Here is a 23,316-nt window from a genome sequence, read left to right as displayed (position 1 = left end):
GACAAAAAGACAGTAATCAAAGTAATCATAAATCATGAAACAAGGAGAAAACACAGATGGACAATACTCACAAAGCAATATTATACACTAACAAACCAAAGGCAGTAGGAGCTCTACCCCATGCACAAGGCCCTAAGACTACTAGCAAAGCTACACCACAACACTCCTAACTACTGCCTAAGACTCAACCACACGCACTAGCCCTCTATCCTAATATGTGTCCTCCAAACCTTTTTATCAAGGGTCATGTCCTCAGTAAGTTGTAACTGCTCCATGTCATGTCTAATCACCTCTCTCCAATATTTCTTCGGCCTCCCCCTACCCCGCCTGAAACCCTCCAAGGCCAACCTCTCACACCTACGAACTGGGGCATCGGCGCCCCTCCTCATCCCAAGAAGTGCAGCATCATAAGCACTTCTTAATATTCACCGTCCTTTTTGAGATGAAGATGCAGTGTAGATAACATCATGAATATTGGGGCATTTGGTATGCATCATACACTTGAGGGCAATGGAGTGGTTTTATGATATTTCCCATTTTCTCCAAACCGTAAATTTAGTTAATCTAAAATTGTATGCTAATAATTTTTCTTATATTTCTTTAGGAAGATGAATCTGATTCTGATGGAAGTAAGCATGAGTCAAATGCAGAGGAAGATTCCAAGGATCTAGATGATGGTCCTGATACATCATCTTTCTCGGCATTTATATACTCTCTATTATCGACCTCGGGAGCTGAGAGGAAATCTAACACTAGTGGAAAATATGATAAGCAAGACGATAGTGCTGAGTCAATACCTGAACTTACAATGAAGGAGCCTTGTAGAAGAAAAGCTATATTTTCCAGGGGTAAACAGTCCCTCGGCAGAGCTCTTCACCAAGTTGCTAGATTAGGAGGCTTTAGAAATCAGGGTTCGGCCAAGTGCAGCTCTGAGATGGTGTTTGATGATGGAAGTAATTCTAAAGTTTCTGGTGGTGATCAGATACCTTTGGAAGATATGAATAAGAAACTTCTTCTGAACAATCTTCCGGAAACTTCTGAGCCTTCAGTGCTCCTCTCTGAGAAGGCACGGATTGCTCTTTATGCAGCACTGCCTGTGCTTGTGCAGGACAGAAAGTGGGTCTTGTTATACAGGTAGGGATCCTGAGCTGTATTAAATTTGAATGCTTTTTAGCAGCTTTATACTTATTTTCTCTCCTACTTTCCAATTTTTCATAGGCTTTAACTTCTCATTTCTTTTGTTTTTCAGTACATGGAGGAATGGAATATCACTCTCAACTTTATATAGGAGAAGCTTACTCTGGTCGGGCATCAGTCTGCTGGTAATTAACAGGAAACTTGTAGATAGATATGTATTTCTCATAAAGAATGATGTACCCGGAGTTACACATCGAAGAATAGTTATGATTTACATTTTGAACAATTGTTTTATTGCTTATGGTATGAATGAATAATTGTTAATGTTCTTTTGTCAGGAAACCACCAGATAATCTCCTTTGCCTTTATCAGAATCTGTTTGAACTTACAAAAGAGTAGAATTCCCATGCTTGCTTGTATGTGGAATAGGACCAGCTCTTTTATTAATAGATGGTCAAATACTCCAGAGTCTTTTTATGCACAAACTTATTAGCTCTGTTGTTGCAGTCCAAATCATATTTTCAGAAATAAAGTATGGGTCATCTAGATTATAAATCTGTCGCTGAAAGGACAAGGGGTCATTGTTTCATAACAAGACTTAACCAATGCTTCTGTTGGCTGATAAACTCATAATATGGTAATTTATCCCTTCTGATATTTCTGGAACTCAAGATTTCTGGGTTAGTGCTATGGTTTTGAATAAATAAAAATGATAGATTATGAGCTGGAAACGCCTCTGAAGTTGATGTGTCATGTGTGCCATTTTTGAAGTCAAAGGGTTGTATATTTGTCACTTTAGATTTTGATTTCTAGCTGGTTGTTCTTTTGGCATGAGTTTGAGTGCTCTCTCTCTCTTCTCTCTCTGCTATATTTAAGTTAAAGGCACTCCTGTCCATGTTTGGTATCTTTTGTTTTTCTGTCACTGTGAATGGTGGACAGTCATTAAGACGAGACTTACTGATTGTTAAATGTGTTGGAGACTCTAGTTGTGTTTCTCTCATGTCGTTCAAATCTTATAGGTTGTGGGGGACCGTAAAGGTGCTGTATTTGGTGGGCTAGTTGATGCACCTTTAAAGCCAATGACGAAGAGAAGATATCAGGTAATTTGGAGCAGAATACTAAAACATGTCACCTTTGTCTTTGAGTTTCCATTTGTCGACGTCTTGATTTTGATTTTGGTATTTGACAGGGTACAAATAATTCATTTGTTTTCTCAAATGTATCTGGCCAACCAGTCATATTTCGTCCCACAGGTATCTCCCTTTTCCTTGAACTTCTACCTGACGTTTAAAGTTTGGAGAGCAAATTTCTGTTCTTTGTTTTTGTTTGCTGTTGCTAACCAATTTATTTATTAACATCCGGACAAGAGTGGGCTGGTTCAGCATATTCTTATCCTTTTCTGTTTTGTGGTATTGATGATCAAAAGGAGAACTGAAATTGGGGTCCTCTTATGGGAAACTTTGGGTTTGAAACATTGGTTACCTGATGTACTGTCATCTTAAGATGATGAAAATTTTAGCTGGTGATAGCAGTATAACCATACAAGCTATGAAATATAGATTTCTTAGTTGATATCAAAGATGTAATGATCTAGTCATTTAATTCTCTCTGAAATCACTATTATCCCTATCCTGGCATGACTGGAACTGTTTCTGCTTCTGCCTTTGATTATTCAATTCCTTTTGGTATTTATGATATTGTTTTTCTATCAGCCTTAGAACCGTTTGGAATTGTCAAATCAATTACTTATGACATTGACATTGTCGCTAAGTAGGTGTCAATCGGTACTTCACTGTCTGCTCCACGGAGTATTTAGCTTTGGGAGGCGGTGGCCATTTTGCGCTCTACTTAGATGGGGATCTGTAAGAGTTCCTTCGCTTTAATTTTGATTCTTATTTCATTGCTTTATATATGTATTCTTTTTGACTGCTTCCTACTTGTATCTTAATACCCCGGAAATTATATGTTATAGCCTCAATAATGGGTGGCTTTGGATTTTTGACCCCAATAAGAAAAGTTTTTAAAGACTAGTTTTCCTTCCCTTTTTAGTATAGTACAAGTACAATTTTGCCATCTACACCTCAAATATTTTTAAACTTTTCATACTTATTTGTCTCTCAAATTCTATTTTTATTTCTATTATTTTCACTTTTTTTTATTTTTTCCTTTAATTTTATTTTCATGTTTTAATTCATTTGTCTGAATCTTTATTTTTCTCTTTGGGAAAATGCTCTATTACCATCTTGAACTATACGCGAAAAGGCTGAGACACACACAAACTTTAGGAGGGTCCTGTTATCCCCTCGACTAATTAAAATCATATTTTTGACAATCTTAGTGCCTACGTGGCACATACATGGCACGCATGTGCCTACGTGGACCCTTCAGTATATTGTGTCACGTATGTGCCACGTAGGCACTAAGGTTGTCAAAAATACGATTTTAATTAGTCCAGGGGAGTAATAGGACCCTCCTAAAGTTCGCGTGTGTCTTAGTCTTTTCGCGTATAGCTCAAGGTGGTAATAGAGTATTTTCTCTTTTTCTTTTTTCTCGAACATTATCTATTTCTACATTTTTTTTCTTTTAATTCATTTGTCTCAACCTTTATTTTTCTTTTATTTTTGGTTTTTATTATTTTTTTTCCCTCATTTTTCTCAAACTTTATTTTTATTTTTTCCTCTCATTTTTGTTTTTCTCAATTTTTTTAATTTTTTGCTTTTTTCTTCATCTTTATTTTTTTCTTGCCTTCTTTTTTCTCAATCTCTTTTTATTCATTTCTCTATTTGTTTGATTGTTTTTTTTTTTTTCTCAATTTTTACTCTATTTTGTTAATAAATAAAAGATTAGATAATCCGCAAAGGGATCTTCTTTTTTTGATATCAAAGTAAATTTAAGAGCATGAATTGTTGTTAGGAAATTCTTTGGGATAAGTTTTACCTCTAAGACAAAAATTATAGAACAACTCATAAATCAAGGCACAATGTGGTAGTGTCAAGTCTTGCTTGTGGAGCATAACTTGTTGTTTGTAAATCCTTGAGTTACGTCTTGCTTCTAAAACAAGAGTTATAGAACATCTCATAAATAAAAAAACAATGTGGTAGTGTCAACACTTGTTTATTGGGCGTAACTTGTTCTTTTGGGAGGTTCTTGGGCTACGTTTTGTCTTAGAAGCAAGACTAATAGAGCATCACATAAATCAAGACGCAATATGATAGCGTTAACTCATGTCCACGGGGTGTAACTTGTCGGCTAAGTCTTGCCTCTAAAGCAAGAGTTGTAGAATATCTCATAAATCAAGACACGATACGGTAGTATCAACTCTAGCCCATGACCCATGGGGCGTAACTTATTGTTTGAAAGTCCAATTCGAACCTTTAATGCAAGAGTTATAGATCATTTCACAAATCAAGACATAATGTGGTAGTGTCAACACTTACCCATGGGGCATAACTTGTTGTTTAAAAGTTCTTGATTTATAAAACATCTCATAAATTACGACACAATGTAGTAGTGTCAAATCTTATCCGTGGAGCGTAACTTGTTGTTTAAAAGTCCTTGAGCTAAGTCTTGTCTCTAAAGCAAGAGTTGTAGAACATCTTATAAATAAAAAAATAATGTGATAGTGGCAACTTTTACCCATGAGATAAACTTGTTATTTGAAAGTCTTTGGGTTAAATCTTGCCTCTAAGGTCTCATAAATCAAACACAATGTGGTAAGTCAACTCTTGCCCATAGGGCACAACCCGTTACTTGAAAGTCCTTGGTCTAAGTCTTGCCTCTAAGATAAGAGTTATAAAACATCTCATAAATCAATACATAATGTGGTGGTGTCAACTCTTGTCCGTGGGGCATAACTTATTGTTTGATGGTCCTTAGGCTGAGTCTTACCTCTAAGACAATAGTTATAGATCGTTTCATAAATAAAAAACACAATGTGTTAGTGTTGACTCTTGCCCAATATATGTAACTTGTTTGAAAATTATTGGGATAAGTCATGCCTCTAAGGCGAGAGTTGTAGAATATCTCATAAATAAAGACATACCATGGTAGTGTCAATTCTTGCCCGTGAGGCATAATTTATTATTTGAAAGTTCTTGAGTTAAGTCTTACCTCTAATACAAGAGTTGTAGAACATCTCATAAATGAAGACTAACGTGATAGTGTCAACTTTTGCCCGTGGGGCATAATTTGTAGTTTGAAAATCCTTGAGTTGAGTCTTGCCTCTAAGGCATAGTTGTAGAACATCTCATAAATGAAAACATAACATGGTAGAGTCAATTCTTGTTCGTGAGACATAATTTGTAGTTGAAAGTCCTTGAGATGAGTCTTGTCTCTAAGGCAATAGTTCTAGAACATCTCATAAATAAAAACATAACGTGGTAGAGTCAATCTTGCCCGTGGGGCATAATTTGTAGTTTGAAAGTCCTTGAGTTGAGTCTTGCCTCTAAGGCAATAGTTGTAGAACATCTCATAAATGAAAACATAACGTGGTAGAATGAACTCTTGCCCGTGGGGCATAATTTGTAGTTTGAAAGTCCTTGAGCTGAGTCTTGCCTCTAAGACAACAGTTGTAGAACAAATAAAAACATAACGTGGTAGAGTCAACTCTTGCCCGTAGGGCATAATTTGTAGTTTGATAGTCCTTGAGCTGAGTCTTGCCTCTAAGACAACAGTTGTAGAACAAATGAAAACATAACGTGGCAGAGTCAACTCTTACTCGTGGGGCATAATTTGTAGTTTGAAAGTCTTTGAAGTAAGTTTTGCCTCTAAGACAATAGTTGTAGAACATCTCATAAATGAAAACATAACATGGTAGAGTCAACTCTTGCCCGTGGGGGCATAATTTGTAGTTGAAAGTCTTTGAGCTAAATCTTGACTCTAACTATGACAATAGTTGTAGAGCATCTCATAAATGAAAACATAACGTGATAGAGTCAACTCTTTCCCGTGGGGCATAATTTGTTGTTTGAAAGTCTCTGAGCTAAGTCTTGCCTCTAAGATAAGAGTAAGATAAGAGTTATAAAACATCTCATAAATCAAAATACAATGTGGTAGTGTCAACTCTTGCCCATGAAACATAACTTGTTGTTTTCAAGTCATAAGTCTTGCCTCTACAATGTGGTAGTGTGAACTCTTGCCCATGAAACACAACTTGTTGTTTGAAAGTCTTAAGTCTTGCCTTTATAATGTGATAGTGTCAACTGAATGGAAGAAATTGAAGAAAAGAACAAAAATAATAAAAATTGCAAAAACAGAAGAAAAATGTTAAAAAAATAAAAATCAAAGAAAATGCAGAAGTTGAGAGATAATGAAAAAAAATAAAGGTTGATAAAAATAAAAATAAAAGATTAAATAAAAATAAAGGTCGAGAAAAAAGAAAAAATAAGAATCAAAGAAAAATAAAAAAATTTTTGTTTTATAAAAGTGGATGCTGAGAGGTGTAAAAAAAAAAGTAAGAGTTGAGAAAAACTAAAAAAAACAAAAAAGAAGGGAAAGAAAAAATAAAAAATCAAAGTAAAATAAAAAAGAAAAAAAAAAGAAAAAAGTAAGGGTTCAGAAAAATCAAAAATAAAAGAAGAAAAGAAAAAATAAAAATCAAAATAAAATTAAAAAGAGAAAAAAAATAAAAGCTGAAAGATATAAATATGGAGTTGTTATTCATTATGGGGATTATTTATGTAATTTACTCCATTGGTGAGGGACAATTTCTTCCAAAAAAATATTAGTTAATAGGTAAAGGCTATTTTAAGAAATTTTTTAATTTAGAGCTAAAATTTGAAAGCCACCCCAATTTGGGTCTATTCTTGAGATTTACCCATAAATAACTGGATATGCACGACCCGTGCTAGCACGGATCCTATATATATTTTTTTTAATTTCAACTTATGTGATTTAAAGAGAATTTAGATAATTAATCATTAAAATAATTTAAGTTTTTAATTATTATGATTTATAATACTTTTTCTTCTATTTCAATTTAAGTGACAATGATATAATTTCGAGAGTCAGCTAAATATTTTATATTTTTAAATTTTTAAAATTATTAATTATCTGATTTATAATATCTTTTACATAATTTTTCAATAAGATATGAATAGTCTCTTCATCCAAATTTGTGCGGCACAGATAAAATTTTGGCAATCAATCAATTTTTTTAAAATTTTTGTTAATTATTGTTATTTATAGTACTTTTAATTTCATTTTCAAATAATATATGTTGCTTTATATCTTTCTCTATCTCGTCCCAATTTATATGACACTAATATAATTTTGATAGTCAATCAAATTTTTTATGTTGACATATCATTTTGTTATTCTTAATTTCTAATACATAAATGACTTTTAATAAAGGGTGGTATAGTAAAATCATTGTTTGAAGGACGGCAATTTAATTTAGAACATCAAGAGTTAATTTTACATTTTATGTTTAGTTTATCTTTTTATTAAATATTATTTATTTTCTTAATACCTAGATGACTCATAATAATTAATTAAGAGCGATTGATTATGTTACTCCTATAAAACTTAACATAATTTTATCATATCTAATAGTAATCATCGATGACTCATCGGAGTAGTATATTAATTAAATATGAGATGCTATATTTTGCATAGACAAAATATGATATTATTAAACATTTTTGGATTATGCATTATGTCTATCTCTCACAATAATAAAATTTTATTATATATTTTTCTTTATTTCTTTTTTTCTTGATACATATTGACTCTATACAAATCTTAAGAAAATATTCATTAGGAATTTTTTTTATTAGATTTAATTTATTAATTTTGTACTTTAAAATTTTAAAGTTAAGTTTAAATATTAGTATTTCTATATAAGAATAACAATAATTTTAAAATTTAAATTTACTAAAATAAATAAGTAAAAAAAATTAATTTTGAATATAAAAGTCAATTAAAATAATAAAATTGATTTACTTTAAATATCTAGTTGCAATTAATTAAGATAAAATTATTATATTATTAAATTACTTAAATTTAAGATGCTACATTTTGCATATACAAAATATGATGTTGTTAAACATTATTAGATAGTGCATTATGTTTATCTTTCACAATAATAAAATATATATATATATATATATATATATATATATATATATATATATATTTTTTTTTTTTTTAATTTGATACATATTGACCCTATACAAATCTTAAGAAAAATATTCATTAAGAATTTATTTTATTAAATTTAATTTCTTAATTTTGTATTTTAAAAATTTAATGTTAAGTTTAAATATTAGTATTTCCATATAAGAAAAAATAATTTTAAAATTTAAATTTACTAAAATAAATAAGCAAAAAAAAATAATTTTTAATATTAAAGTCAGTTAAAATAATAAAATTGATTTACTTTAAATATGTAGTTGCTATTAATTGAGATAAAATTATTATATTATTAAATTACTTAAATTTAAGATGCTATATTTTGCATATACAAAATATGATGTTATTAAATATTATTGGATAGTGCATTATGTTTATCTCTCACAGTAATAAAATTGCAAAGTTGGAAAGTACCGTGGGACCCACCCATATTTAAATGTAGCTTGGAGGGCAATCTTGTAAATAAATAGAATAAGGTGGCCCTTTTTTAAGTGCATGGTCTGTAATTAAATGAAAAATTGTGAGCATTTTTTAAAGTTATTAATAAGGAACAACTAACATAGCACAAAAGACAAATTTTTTTAGCAGATTTTTCTTCTAAAAAGACTAAAATGGCCTCAACATTTCATTAAATTCCAAAAAGCGACCATGTTGAAGTTGGCTCTTCTTATATATAATAATAATGTCCTCCTAATAATGTCCTCCAATAAAGGGAGAAATAAGAGGGAAATCAAATGTCACACAGTTCCTTGGAAGTTACCTCCTTCCATTGTCCCATTTTAGGTTTCCATGACAAGATATTTTTTCTTCTCATTAAACTCAAGTTCACAAATATCATCATTGTCGACATGAGCGTGACCTTTTTGTCTTAATATATTTAATTTAGAATCAAATCTTATGATACAACTTATTCCCTTTATTACCCATAGTTTAAAAACAAGGGGAAGCTAATTCTAAAGATATCTTTGACTCAGATATAGTAGCTCAACAAACTTCGACGTCTATGCGCTGTTCAGTTTATAGAATACAGGATGAAGGGATTAATTTGTTGACTTCTCCAGGCTAACAGGTTCAAGTGCAACATCAGAAACTTATGGAAACTCTTGTTTGGCACATACGGAAGACTTTGAAGTTAAGGAAGTTGAGGTAGTCTTGCAACTGTATCTCGATGTGTGTTTGCACGCGTGCACATTTTGTTTTTGCATTGTGCATATACAGGTCTGTTTATGTACATGCATGTACCTGTCGCGGCAGTTTGTTGCACTTAGCTATATGAGAATTTCCCTTTCAAGTGTGCAACAACAACAACAAATAAAAAAAATCCAGTATAGTATATTTCCATATGGTGGGGTCTGGGGAGGGTAAAATTTACGCAGTCCATACCCTACCTCCGAAAAAGTAGAGAGGCTGTTTCCGATAGACCCCTGGCTCAGGGTAGAAGAACAGCTAACAAAGTCGTTATAAAACATGAAACAAGATGAAATAAACGACACCCACAAAGTAATACTATACACTAGCAACCAAAGGCACACACCTCCCCCCAACCCTCTTAACTAGAAGCTCCAACCTATGTACAAAGCCCTGAGACTACTAGCCAAGCTACACCAAAGCACTTCTAACTACAGACTATTACTCACCCACACGCACTAGCTCTCTACCTTAATCTGCGTCCTCCATATCTTCCTATCTAGGGTCATGTGCTCCGTAAGCTGTAACTGTTCCATATCACGTTTAATCAGCTCTCTCCAGTATTTTTTCGGCCTACATCTACCCCGCCTAAAACCATCCACGACCAACCTCTCACACCTACGAACTGGGTCATCAGTGTCCTTTCTCATCACATACCCAAATCATCTCAACCTCACCTACCGCATCTTGTCCTCCACCGACGTCACTCCTACATTCTCTCAAATAGTCTCATTCCTAACCCTGTCACCCCTAGTAAGTCCACACATCCAACGCAACATCCTCATTTCTGCCACTTTCAACTTTTGCATGTGAGAGTTCTTGACACTCCGCTCTATACAGCATGGTCGGGCGGACTACAACGCTATAGAATTTGCTTTAAGCTTGGGAGGTACCTTCTTATTATACAAAACTCCTGAGGCGAGCCTCCATTTCATCCATCCTGCCCCAATACGGTGAGAGACATTCTCGTAATCTCTCCATTTCCCTGAATCATAAACCCAAAATACTTAAGACTATCCCTCTTACAAACAACCTGAGAATCCATCTCCAGTTCCGCCTTGTATTCCTACCTCGAGTCATTAAACTTGCATTTCAAGTCCTCCGTCTTGGTCCTACTCAACCTGAACCCTTTAGACTCCAGGGTGTCTCCAAACCTCCAATTTATCATTAACGCCCCACTGCGTCTCATCAATCAAAACTACATCATCCGCAAATAGCATACACCAAGGCATCTTTCCTTGGATACGTCGCATCAACACATCCATCACCAATGCGAATAAAAACTGGCTAAGAGTTGATCCCTGGTACAACCCTGTTAAGGCAGGGAAATGCTCTGAATTTCCTTCCACCGTCCTCACCCGAGTCTTCAATCCATCATACATATCCTTAATTGATATGATGTACGCTACCGGGACCCCTCTCAGCCTCCAAGCATCTCCAAAAAAACCTTCCTAAGGATTTTGTCGTACACCTTTTCCAGGTCGATGAACACCACGTGTAAGTCCCTCTTCCTCTCCCTATACTGCTCCACCAATCTCCACACAAGGTGAATTACCTCTATCGTCGAGCGACCAAACATAAATCCAAATTGATTCTCAGAAATAGACACAATCCTGCTCAACCTTTGCTCAACCACCCTCTACCAAATTTTCATCGTGTGACTCAACAACTTAATACCTCGGTAGTTCTTGCAACTCTGAATGTCACCCTTGTTGCAACTCAACAATATGCATTTATCATGAGAATTTAACTTTTGAGTTCAATATGCATTTATCACGTGCCATGCAGTTATGGGGCTTTGTATATTCTTCAAAGTACGAAGAGATGGTTTCTATTTTGCGAACAGAGACACCTGGAATTTGCCGCTGGTAAACACAGCTTTCAGATGCTTGCCTTCCACTCTAAATGCTCGTTTCTGTTTGGTGCCCATGGTTGTGCACCATGCGGAATACAAGATAGGTTTTGTACATATCTTTTCACGTGTTCAACAACAATGTTACATTATATAGATGTGTTACTTTACATGTATAGTGAATGATTTTGAAAATATGCCCTTTGCTTCATATTTGCTATGAGAACGAACTTGAGAGCCAACTGAAAATATTCAGTAAACTGTTCTCCAGAAACCGAGGCTAACGTGCTGTGATGCTTCTAATGTTTTTTCTTTTCTTTTCTTTTTCTTCATTTCATGCATTGATTTCCTCTTTTTACCAGTTGTATTTTTGGTAGAGACAAAACCACCTCCTGGTGTTGTTTCAAATTAAACGTCTCAAGCTATTTCCCATGTATGAAAAGCGAATTTCTACTTGAATTTGTAAAGTAGTCATGACGCTAATCAATTTGATGTCTTTAGTTACAGTTTGGTGCGAAAATAGGGCTCAACTATGTGAGTGGCTGATCAACCACGGTGCTACAGATGAGTTAAATGTATAACATATGGTAATTGCAAATATACAGAAACCTAGTCAATAGGACGAGACTTGATAAAACCATTTTCTGTAGGGATTATTTTGACCATCTGACACATTTTAATGGTGGCCATGTTACTTTACGTTGAGTGAACTGTCACGATTTGATTTACGAGTCATGATGACACCTACTTTATCCTACCAGGTAAGTCAAATCGTAGTCCAAAGCTATAAACAATGAACTAATTTGGTAGCAAAAGGCGTGAAGGCCGGATATTTGCAAGTAAAGACTTACAATAATAATAAAATAATAATAATAGTCTGAAAGAGAGATAAAATTGAAATAACATCCCACGACCTAGTAGTGTTGGTACAAGAGCCACTAGCAACAAGGAACATAAGTATTGTAGTAGTCAATATAAATTAGTCTTGAATAGTGAAACACTACACATAAATAGTAGAAGAAAAAGGGCAACTCCGATTTTGAGAGCCCACCCTATCTCCGAACTCAACTCAACACGATCATCACATCGACAACGACCACTAGTACTCAAATTTGCACCCAAAAGGTACAGAAGTGTAGTATGAGTATCAAAACCACGGGTACTCAATAGGCATCATCGGCCAATTGGGTTATATCATGATATGAGTACGATAAAGATGCAAGATAAATAAACTAAGGTAAAAGGGCAAATCTGAAAATAAGCTCCAACACTGTGAAGAAATAACCAGAACAGATATAATATGAAAGAAAGCATAATTAATACTACTAGACAGGCCCCCAAAAGTCAGTAAGTCAGAAAAAGTAAATAACTCAACGCGGGCCCATAAGCCCGGAGTATGCAATCAAGGAGGTAAATAATCGAAGTTTCATAAATTTACCGAACATTAAACTATAACCATGAATCCGTTCATGCCATAACATATCATAAATAACCTCTCAATGCCGGACTCGAACTGGAACTCATATCATCATTATTTGCCGGACTTGAACTAACACTCATGTCACTAATTATCAGACTTAAATCAGAACTCAATATCAATAAATCATCGAACTTGGCTTGGTAGTAGCACCAACTCCTAAGTACCAAATTATCTTAAGCATCATGTATCCAATCTCTTCAAATTCTAACATAAGCATTTTAAAGATATACTATGCCCATAAAGTCTACAAGGAGCTAACAAAGTCTTGGTTTAAGGTGGGTCGGAGGACTCACTTCTAATCCCCAAATTTCATTCTAAGGCAAATTTTACCTTGAAACTAAGGTAGGGTATCTAAATTTCCTTCTAGATGTTAAACAAGCCACTATTGGCCCTAAGATAGTAATTTTACCTAACACATGAGCAACTACGTCAATTACGCCTAAATTATGGTTCCTTAATAGGTTAAACAGTTCAAATAATGCTAATTATACCAATTATATATTCAATACCTTATTTCCATCCCATATCTAGCATAAATCATAATGTTCTACTTAGCTTAATCTATGAGGAAGATAAACCTAACCTACCTGGACGCTGAAAAAAAGTATGAAAATTTACTAAACCGTCGATTTTCTCTCTTGAGAAGCTTCCGCAAAATGCCACTATCAAAATCATATTCTATTCATTAATACAAGAACAATGATAACCATATTGCACTTTTGTGCTTCAAATCTAAAATCACGTAAGAAATCTTATGTGGGGCTCATGATAACACCCAAGATATACCTTCACTCTGAGGATTATGCGGTCGCTATCAAATATTGTAACCCAACAAAGGTTGGGGTAGAATCCTAAGGGAATACGTGGAATCATGGCTCTCAGTTGTTGTAACTAATGGGCAGAACTAAAAAAGTAAATCGGGGAGGGGGGGTTGAGTAGCAATATCGAACAAGTGACGAATATCAACTTCGGTTGTAATTAGTCGTAAGTAACACTAAGATTGTGTTCCCCCTGACTTCTCAACTCCGTAGGCTTATCGTGCTTTATTGAACCAGCCCAATACTTTGCATGCAAAATCGATAAGTTATGTACCATCAACATTTTTTTGGACGAGCTGACAGATTTTACCCTTCACCTTTTGAGCCTCAGGATGTCGCCTTAATAACCTTTATCTTGATACCAGTTAACTATTACTTTTTGAGTCTCTAGTTATTAGATGAAAGCTAACCATCTTACTAAGATAATACCTAATAGCGTGGATCGACAGCTAAACTTTAAATTATTGTTGTCATTATCTTTTCCTAGTCACTACTCCTCTTTTGGAGTAAGTAGCAATAATCTAGGTGGGATCCTAACATTTATAACCGTTAAGATAACTATTAAAGTGAAGATACTACAATGCATTCATGGGTATTGGTTCAGAACAACAATAGCACTTCTCCTACTTCATCAATCCGCTAGGGTTTCTACAACCCTAGCTAAGGGTTTTTAGCCGCTCATGCTTGTGAAATAATTAATAACATTCATAATTGAAAGCATAAGATGAAATCACAATAATCACAAGTAATTTTACCCAAAAACGTAACTAAATTAATCAACCGAAATCAATATAAGAGAATTTCAAGACCAAAAATAAATTTCAGAATCAGAATAGATTTGTAAGTGTCAAGAGTGTGTAACTTCTACTGAAAAACACATTAGGTATATTTATGGTACATGAGGAAACCCTAAAATCAAAATCTGGACGAAAAAAGACAAAAAAGTGTCAGTGGCCACATATGATGTCCATATGTGGCCAGGCCTTAGGTTCATGTGGCATATACGGCCTGAGGTTGGGCGCATGTAGCCACCCATGGACAGGAAAAATTTTCTGCAGCTTCTGCTCTCAGGATTTTGGACTTATGACACATGCTTTGCCCACATACAATCCACATGTGCTACATACAGTCCGCACGTTGACATAGGTAGGTGCCGAAAGTCCTTTTTAATCTCTTCTTCAGTTCTAGCACATGCTTTGGTCACAAATAATCCAAAAAATATCACGAATACCCAAGATTGATCAAAAAAGTGGCCAAAAGCATCATTTTTCATCTTTTTAATGAACTTAGCATCCAAACCTAGTTTCCTGCAAAACATACCCAAAATGCGTCATATCTAACAATACAACCTAAGAAACTTACATATCTTCATATCGAAAGTTCTATATTTCTATAGCACATCAGCCCACTCGCGAAATCGCAAATGACAACACGTCCCTCTATGCTCAAGAAACATTTACCCCCGAGAATGGGTGAATTCCGAGCTCAAATAGTGCTACGATCAAGCCACTAACATTCTAGGGATTTTGGGGAAATTATGAGATATTAACCATGAAATTGATGAAAACTTACCAAGAATTCAAAGAAGAAACGAGTTATTCAAGCTTATGAATGCCACAAAATCACCCACTAATGTTTCTCCCAAGTTTTCACACCTTCTAGGGTTCTACTCTCTTGGAAATGGGTGAAAAATAAGAGAAAACATGCTAAGTAGGGAATTTATTAGTACCAGGTGTCGCTTAAGCGGACACTAGGTCTCTTAAGTGGTCACTGCTTAAGCGTGAAAGTGTTGCTTTAGCGAAATTGGTGACTTTTGCACATGTTTCTTAGCCGAACTTTGGCCACTTAACCGAACTTTGCCGAACTTTGAACTATGAAAAATGACTTGAAGGGTCATTATAGGTCTTGATAGCAATACCCTAGGCAGGCACCAAGTGCAATGATCGTGATATATTGCATTGCAAAAAAGATTCCTTGGCCAGCTGACCAGGACTGCGACCACGATTAAATGATGTCGAGAAAGTGGCTTCTGGCCCTATTGTTTTGTATAGTGATCGTGATTGTGATACCCAAAAACCTGGCATGGTATAAATAGACCTTTTTTTACATGATTTGCCGATTCTTCATCTATTCCAAGAGAGCTAAAACCATAAATAAAGAGATATCTTTAAATTGGAGCTTGTGAGTGATTTGGTAGCTTGGATAATGCTTGTTTAGGTGATTATTTTCCAATCTTTTGTAAGATTTCATCTTTTTCATGGTAGAATTTCCTATTTCTTGTTCAAATTCTCAAAACCTTGGAGCCTTGGTTTTACCCCCATATTAGCTCAAATTTCTCTCATTTATTAGGGTAATGATTCCTTGAGCATGAGGAAACATTGGGTTGGTTTCAGAAATACGAATTTCATAAGTGGGAACCATAGGGTTTTTGATTTAATTTTGATATCCAAAGCACAATGGTGGAATATGGGTATCAATATTCTCCTATTGATAAGTAAAAATATGATTTTGAAAGCTTGGCATCTTGTGGAAGCTTCTGGGATGGGAAAATAGTGATTTAGCATATCTTTTGAGCTTTTTTCGACATCTAGGTAGGCTAGGTTTTACCCATTGTTGGTTTGACATAATTCATAGTATGTTGATGATATTGTGTTAGATTTGGGATGAGTTTTCGGTGTTACTATTATAATTTGTGATACTTATGATTAATTGGATCATTTAGGCTATTTTGGATATCGCATTCAGCATAATTAGCCTAGTTGATCATTACCTTAGGTAAAGTTGATCTTGTAGTCTCCTTTTAAGTTGTCAATGCTTTAGTTGCTCTTCTGATGAGGGAATTGCCTTGGTCAATTAAGTGTAGGGTAGAATTGACCCTACTTCCTAATTCCTCAGGTGGAATTGACTGAGTTGCTCTCTATTGGCAGAAATTACTATCTTAGAACTAGTATGGTTTTCTTGACATCTAATAATGGATTTAGATAACTTATCCTAGTCCGAGGTAGACATTGCTTGATAAAATATTTTGATGATTTAGAAGTAGGCAATTAAACCCATCTTAGACCAAGACTTGTGTTAGTCATTGAAGACCTTCATTATGCTTGTGTACATTGAAGAAATGAGTATTTAGGGTGATTTGAGATGCCATGGTACTTGATGATTATGATGGGTTGGCAATGGAAGTAATCTTATTAATTGTGCTATGTATAACTTATTGATTAAGCATATGATGAGCTATTTATTATGCTATTGGATAAGCCCTTGATTATGATATTTACTAAGCCATTGATTAGGATATGGATTGGGCTATTGATTATGCTTAATGTTATACTTATTAATTATATTAATGATTATTCTCTTGTCTATGATAATAATGATATGATTATTAGTATAAGCCCGAATATTAATTATGATATGATCTATATAAATACATGTTTGAGATCAGATAATGATGATGATATTGATTTTTTATACACGGTTCAAGTCCGGAGAATGGTTATGATATTGATGATGATAATGATAGTATTGGTGATTATATGGAAATGATATCCATGATGATGTTTATGATGATATTTATTGGGATATTGTTGAATATCCATACCGGTTTGAGTCCGGCTATATGTATTATACTATGATGATATACTCGTTATGATAGTATGATATCAGTGTGTGAGATTAATGATAGTGAATATAGTTAATCCTAAAATAAGGAAATGATATTAATGTGGCATGATATGAATGAACCCTAGTGAAATAGTGACTAGTTCATAAATATCGACTAGTGGGTAAATGACGACTAATTGATGCATTAAGATTTGTTGATGACGAGTTATTAGTGCTAATGTTTGGTTATATGAAAAATAGTTGCTAAGGGATAAATTAGGGATATGGTATGGTATGGCATGAAAGGATTATAGTTATATCATGAGAGTTGATAAATAATGGTGGTGGGTTATACTATCTTGTTAGAACCTTCCAGGATTATGGGGGCTTGTGATGGGTTATCTACTTTTTTCCACTAATTGTCTTATGGGGGCCAATATTATAGTTATGATTGCATGTGTTGATACTTTACGTTATGTTATGTTACTGTTTTGGTTTATTTACATATCTATGCAAAACGATATTCATACGGTTATCAGGTTCACCTCTTTACCACGACTTAGTTATATTATCTTGCATTTTATCATACTTATATCATGATTTAGCTCTGTCGACTGATGATGCCTACTGAGTACCTATTTTTTTTTACTCATACTACAATTTTGTACCTTTTTGGCGCAGATCCGAATACTAGTTGCCACCGTTGATCGATGCTTGTACTGTGTTATTATCCGAAGATAGAGTGAGCTATTGGAGTCAGAGTCGCCCATTTCCTTCCATCTTTTGTGTTGTGTTGTTTGTTTTGATCTAGATATTTTTGACAATACTAGATATTTGAGTTGTATTATTACTAGATGCTCTTGTAGTGGCTCTACTAGGTTTTGGGATTTGGTTCTTTATGATTAGCTACCCTTGGATTATTTCTATCTCTTGTTTATTTATAAATTATGTTACTGTTTTTCTATCTTATTGAGCATTTCCACCAAGTTAACCCATTGTTCTTAGCTATGGGTTATTGTTTGGGTTACCTACTAGTGGGACACAGTAGGTGCCATCATAACTCATAAATCGGGTCATGACAAGTAAGAGTATGAAAACCACTGGTACTCATTAGGCATCTTTGGCCGAATGAGTTAAATCAAGATATAAATATGACTAAATTCTAGATAAAATAACTAAGTTAAGGTAAGGAAATAGACCTAACTCCAACACCGTTGTTCACAAATAATTAAATAAACGGAACTGATAACAAAAAGCACATGCAATTATAAATACAAAATTGGACCCTATAAGACAATAAGTGCGAAAAAGTAAACAACCAAATGCAGGCCCCATAATCCTGGAGGTTACACTAAAAAATAGAATAACCAGAACCACCATCATTAACCAACTTTCAGGGTACAACTAGAATTTATCCTAATCATGCCACATTACAACAATTCCTACTTCGGGACTAGAGCTAGTATCCATTATCAATATCATACTCCTTATCCTAACTCGAACCGGTATTCACATAGTCAATATCATAATCCATAGTTGAACTAAAACTAGTAATTAAATATAATCAAAAGCCGGACTTGAACCTTTAATTATATTATCAATGCAATCATCAATATCTTGACTCGGACCTATATTTTTATATCATCATATCATAGTAAATGTCCAGGCTCGAATCAGAAAATATATCATCAATATAATAATCAATGTTTGGACATGAACATATAAATATAATCAATAGTATAATCAGTCGCGATACTCAAAATGGTAAATATAATCAATAGTATGATCAAAAGCATAATCAATAAGCATCATCTCCTAATATCAACCCATCCTAATCATCTAGGGCCAAATCTCCTCAATATTACTTCAATAAGTATATTCAAGGTGTATAATAAGCGTATAAAGCTTTGCACGAACTACACAAATCTTGGCCTAAGGTGGGTCGAAGGGACCACTTCTAATCCCCACAATTCCATTATAAGACGTATTTTACCCTGGACAAGATTAAGGTGTCTAAATCCAGTTATAGATGTCAAACAAGCCTCAATAAACTTTAAGATAGTAACTAACCTAAAACATGAGCAATAACTTAAGCTATGAAAGAGGTATACCTAGATTACCTAGATGCCGAAGAATGCTTGAAGAATCTTTTAAATCACCAACTTTTTCTTTTAAGAAGCATCTGCATCACTTCATGCTATCAAAATAAAAATATAATCATCAACACGACAACCCCATTATGCGTCGAGTCCAAAAATACTCAAAAGTCCTATGTTGGTCCCATTTACAGTAATTGCATTTTCGAGGCCAACCAAACATTCCCTTATGCTCAAGGAGTAATTAACCTAAAAAATGGGTGAAATTTGAGATATATCGGTGCTAAATAAAGCCATAATAGTTTAGGGATTTTAGAGAGGAAAAGGGAAAATCAACTATACAGTCGAATGAATCTTACCACAAATTTAAAGGAAAATCATGTAAATAACATTAACCAAGCTCCCAAATCACTCCCAAAGGCTATCCCCAAGACTTCCCACTCCTTAGGATTTTATTCTCTTGAGAATAGATGCAGAATGGGGAAAAGGGCCTGAAATGGGGTATTTAGACCCTTCTCAGGTGTGCGGGAGTCGCATACGCAACTTGTAAGTCGCGATCACAACTTTTGTCGGCTTCTCGGGAAATTGCATTTTCTATGCCCAAATGTCACTTAATCGATACTCATGGATAGCCTTCCAGATCACGAACAGGACACATAAACTACGATGACACATAAACCTCACGATTGTTGGTGCACCAGCACAAGCTGAGACTTGGAAATTTTCAACTCACTGGCAACCCCTCTAGATTTATCCGAAATCCTGTATATGTAAACGGATTATGTTACCCTATAAAATTTGTCATTCAAGACTCAATGGCCGAGCAAAAATTTTCATATGATGTTTTTTTTGATGAAAAGAGGGTCCTACACCTAACTTACCATTTTATTAACTTTGACCAACAACTCAAAATGAGCCCAGGTACCTCGAGACTTGAACCAAGAGTCCACTTAGCCCAAAATCAATATTCTGGAGCTTTTGGAACAGTCCAAATTGGCATACAGGGTTGTTTTTTTGATATTTTTCTGGTAGCCAATTTGAACTAGCGAAGACTTCAAAGTATGAAATTGGCTCTGAAAACCAAACGAACTTCTTGGTAACCAAACTGTCAATTCTAACAAGGTATAAATGAGTTGGGGAAGATATAGAAAGATATTACAGTGAAAATAAGTGGGAGTACAACAATGACCTAAAGGGTAATTAAAATAGCTACTACTAAAAGAAATTTCATCTGCGAAAGTAAGGGATTAGGATGTACCTAAAGTATCGAACAGGTGAGGATACTGGGTCCGTATATCGCTCTCGATCTCCTTAGTAGCCTCCTCTAATGGGCAGTGCCTCCACTAAACCTTAACTCTAGGAAATTCCATACTGCTCAACCTTCTGACATCTCTAGCAAAAATGAGCACATGCTTCTCCATATAAGTCAACCGCTCTTCCAACTAGACCGAGTCTCATCTAAGCATATGAGACGGATCACTAATGTATCACTGCAACATGGAGACATGAAAAATTTGATGGACAACAGCAAAATCTTATGGTAAGGCTAACTCATAAGCCATATCTCCTACTATGTGAAGAATCTCGAAGGTCCCAATATATCTGGGGCAGAGCTTACCTTTTCTCCCGAACCACATCATACCCTTCATGGTTGATACACAGAGGAACACCAGATCATAAAATCTAAATTATCAGGGACGAAATCTATGGTCTGTATAATTCTTTTGCCTACATTAAGCCGCTCTCAACCTATCCTAAATCACGTTGTTTCTATCCAATGAATCCTAAAGAAATTAAACACCACGAGGTCTAACCTCTGAAGTCTCAAACCATCTAATTAGGGAACGACATCACCTACCATAAAAAGCCTCAAAAGGCACCATCTCAATACTGAAATAATAACTATTATTATAAGAAAACTCTACCAAGGCTAAGTGATGCTTCCACTGACCTCCAAAATCCATAACGTAGATTAAGAGCATATCCTTGAGAACCTAAATAATTTGTGTTTATTGGACATAGGTCTGTGGTGAAAGGTTGCACTAAGATCAAGCTAAGTACCCAACTCCTGCTGAAAAGCACTTAAAATCTAGAAGTGAATACTGATCCTCAGTTTAAAATGATAGAAATATGCAAACCATGTAAACATACTATTTTAATAATAGAGATATAAGCTTACCCCTCGATGCTAAAGGATATCCGAATAGGATTGAAATGTTCCAACTTGGTCAATCGATCCACAATGACCCAAATACCATCAGAACCATAAGAAGTATGAGGCAAACCACTAACAAAGTCCAAGGTAATCCACTCCATCTTCCACTCGAGAATGGTCAACCTCTGAATCAATCCACTAGATTATTGATTCTCGACTTTCACTATCGGGCAGCAATGGCAACACGTGACAAAGTCTTCCACATCCCTCTTCATGCCACTCCAGCAATAATATTGTCTCAAATCTCTATAATTCTTTATTGTACACGGATGGATAGAGTACCTAGAGTTATGAGACTCACACAAAATTAACTTAATCAATTTATCAATCCTTTAAAAATAAATTCAGCTATCAAATCATAAGACACCCTCATAATCTATGGCAACCCTCTTGGACTCACCTCTCAACACCTGACCACAGAGAATTCAAAGTCTTTTATCATCAAATCGATGATCCCAAATCTACTCAAATAGTGAGGACCTCGACTCCACATTAAAAAAATCCTCACAGTGTTAGAAATATCAAGTCACACGATCAAGTTGGCTAAGGACTGAATTCCCCATAAAATGGCATCTGAGAAACTTAAATACAAGCCAAGCTACCCATACTCACTGCCATTTGGTTCAAGGCATCTTCTACCACATTTTCCTAGCCTATATAATACAAAATGGAGATAGCATAATCCCCAAGTAACTCTATCCATCTATGTTGCCTAACATTAAGCTCTCTTTGGGCCATAAAATATTGAAGACAATGATAAACTATGAAAATCTCATAATGCGCACCATAATGATAATCCCTCATAATCTTAAGTGCAAAAACTATCATTGCCAACTCTAAAACATGAGAGGGGTAGTTGCAATCATGCACCTTAAGCTGCCTCCAAGCGTAAGTGATAACACGACCTTGTTGCATCAATACACAACCCAAACCAGTACTATAAGAATCATAATGAACGATGAATCGCTCACCCTCAGTAAGAAGAGCAAAAATAGGAGAATAGTAAGAAACTCCTTGAGAGTTCCAAATAACAACTCACACTTTTAGGACCATCGAAAAGGAATCTCTTTCTGAGGTAATCTGGTTATAGGTGCTGAAATAGTAGCAAAAACCTCAATAAATCAGCAATATAATTAGCTAAACTAATAAAACTATGAACCTCAGTCGGAGATGTAGGCCTAGCCCAATCATGAATGGCCTCAATCTTCGTCGGGTCTCCCATAGTCCTATTCTTAGAAACCACATTCCTAAGAAAATTCACCGACTCTAGTGAAAACTCACACTTAGAGAAGTTAGCAAAAAGAACCTGATCTTAAAAAGTCTAGATCACAATCCTCAAATATTGTGCATGCCCCTTTCTACTCCTTGAATACACAAGGATGTCGTCAATGAACATAATCACGATGGAATCCAAATAAGGCCTTAACACTTGGTTCAATAGATCCATGAATATGGCTAGAGGATTAGTCAACATAAAAGACATCACTAGGAACTCATAATGATCTTAACAGGTCCTAATGGCCATCTTTGGGATATCCTCGATTCGAATCCTCAACCAATGGTTCCACTTCAAATCTATCTTAGAAACACCACTGCATCCTGAAGGTGGTCGAATAAATTATCATGCGAGGCATAGGATAATGGCTCTTTATTGTCTTGTAATTAAGTGTTTTATAATTAATACACATACGCATAGAACCAACTTTATTCTTTACAAATCAAATAGGATCCTCTCAGGAGACACACTTGGTGTAATGAACCCCTTACCAAGAAGATCCTGAAGCTAAGAATTAAGT

General features: G+C 34.8%; 1 protein-coding gene across 2 annotated transcripts in view; it reads left to right on the top strand.

Annotated features, from left to right (window-relative positions):
* Nucleotides 1-18,173, top strand: part of LOC107850858 (GTPase-activating protein skywalker) — a 24,589-nt gene extending 6,416 nt beyond the window's left edge. Inside the window, exons 2-8 of one of the 2 annotated variants that reach the window (XM_016695648.2) lie at nucleotides 605-1,134; nucleotides 1,250-1,322; nucleotides 2,157-2,237; nucleotides 2,327-2,390; nucleotides 2,912-2,999; nucleotides 9,330-9,414; nucleotides 17,891-18,173. In XM_016695648.2, the coding sequence (XP_016551134.1) occupies nucleotides 605-1,134; nucleotides 1,250-1,322; nucleotides 2,157-2,237; nucleotides 2,327-2,390; nucleotides 2,912-2,999; nucleotides 9,330-9,414; nucleotides 17,891-17,950 (981 nt within the window). In that variant the 3' untranslated portion in view covers nucleotides 17,951-18,173. Of the gene's footprint in view, nucleotides 1-604; nucleotides 1,135-1,249; nucleotides 1,323-2,156; nucleotides 2,238-2,326; nucleotides 2,391-2,911; nucleotides 3,000-9,329; nucleotides 9,415-11,244; nucleotides 11,641-17,890 lie in introns of those variants that run through there. The other variant, XM_016695647.2, reaches the window with a different exon arrangement.
* The last annotated feature ends 5,143 nt before the right edge of the window (nucleotides 18,174-23,316 follow it).

The sequence above is a fragment of the Capsicum annuum genome, chromosome 12, assembly GCF_002878395.1.
Source record: "Capsicum annuum cultivar UCD-10X-F1 chromosome 12, UCD10Xv1.1, whole genome shotgun sequence".
NCBI classification, from domain to species: Eukaryota; Viridiplantae; Streptophyta; class Magnoliopsida; order Solanales; family Solanaceae; genus Capsicum; species Capsicum annuum.
The sequence above is the reverse complement of the archived record's forward strand: the minus strand, read 5'-3'. Positions and strand labels throughout refer to the sequence as shown.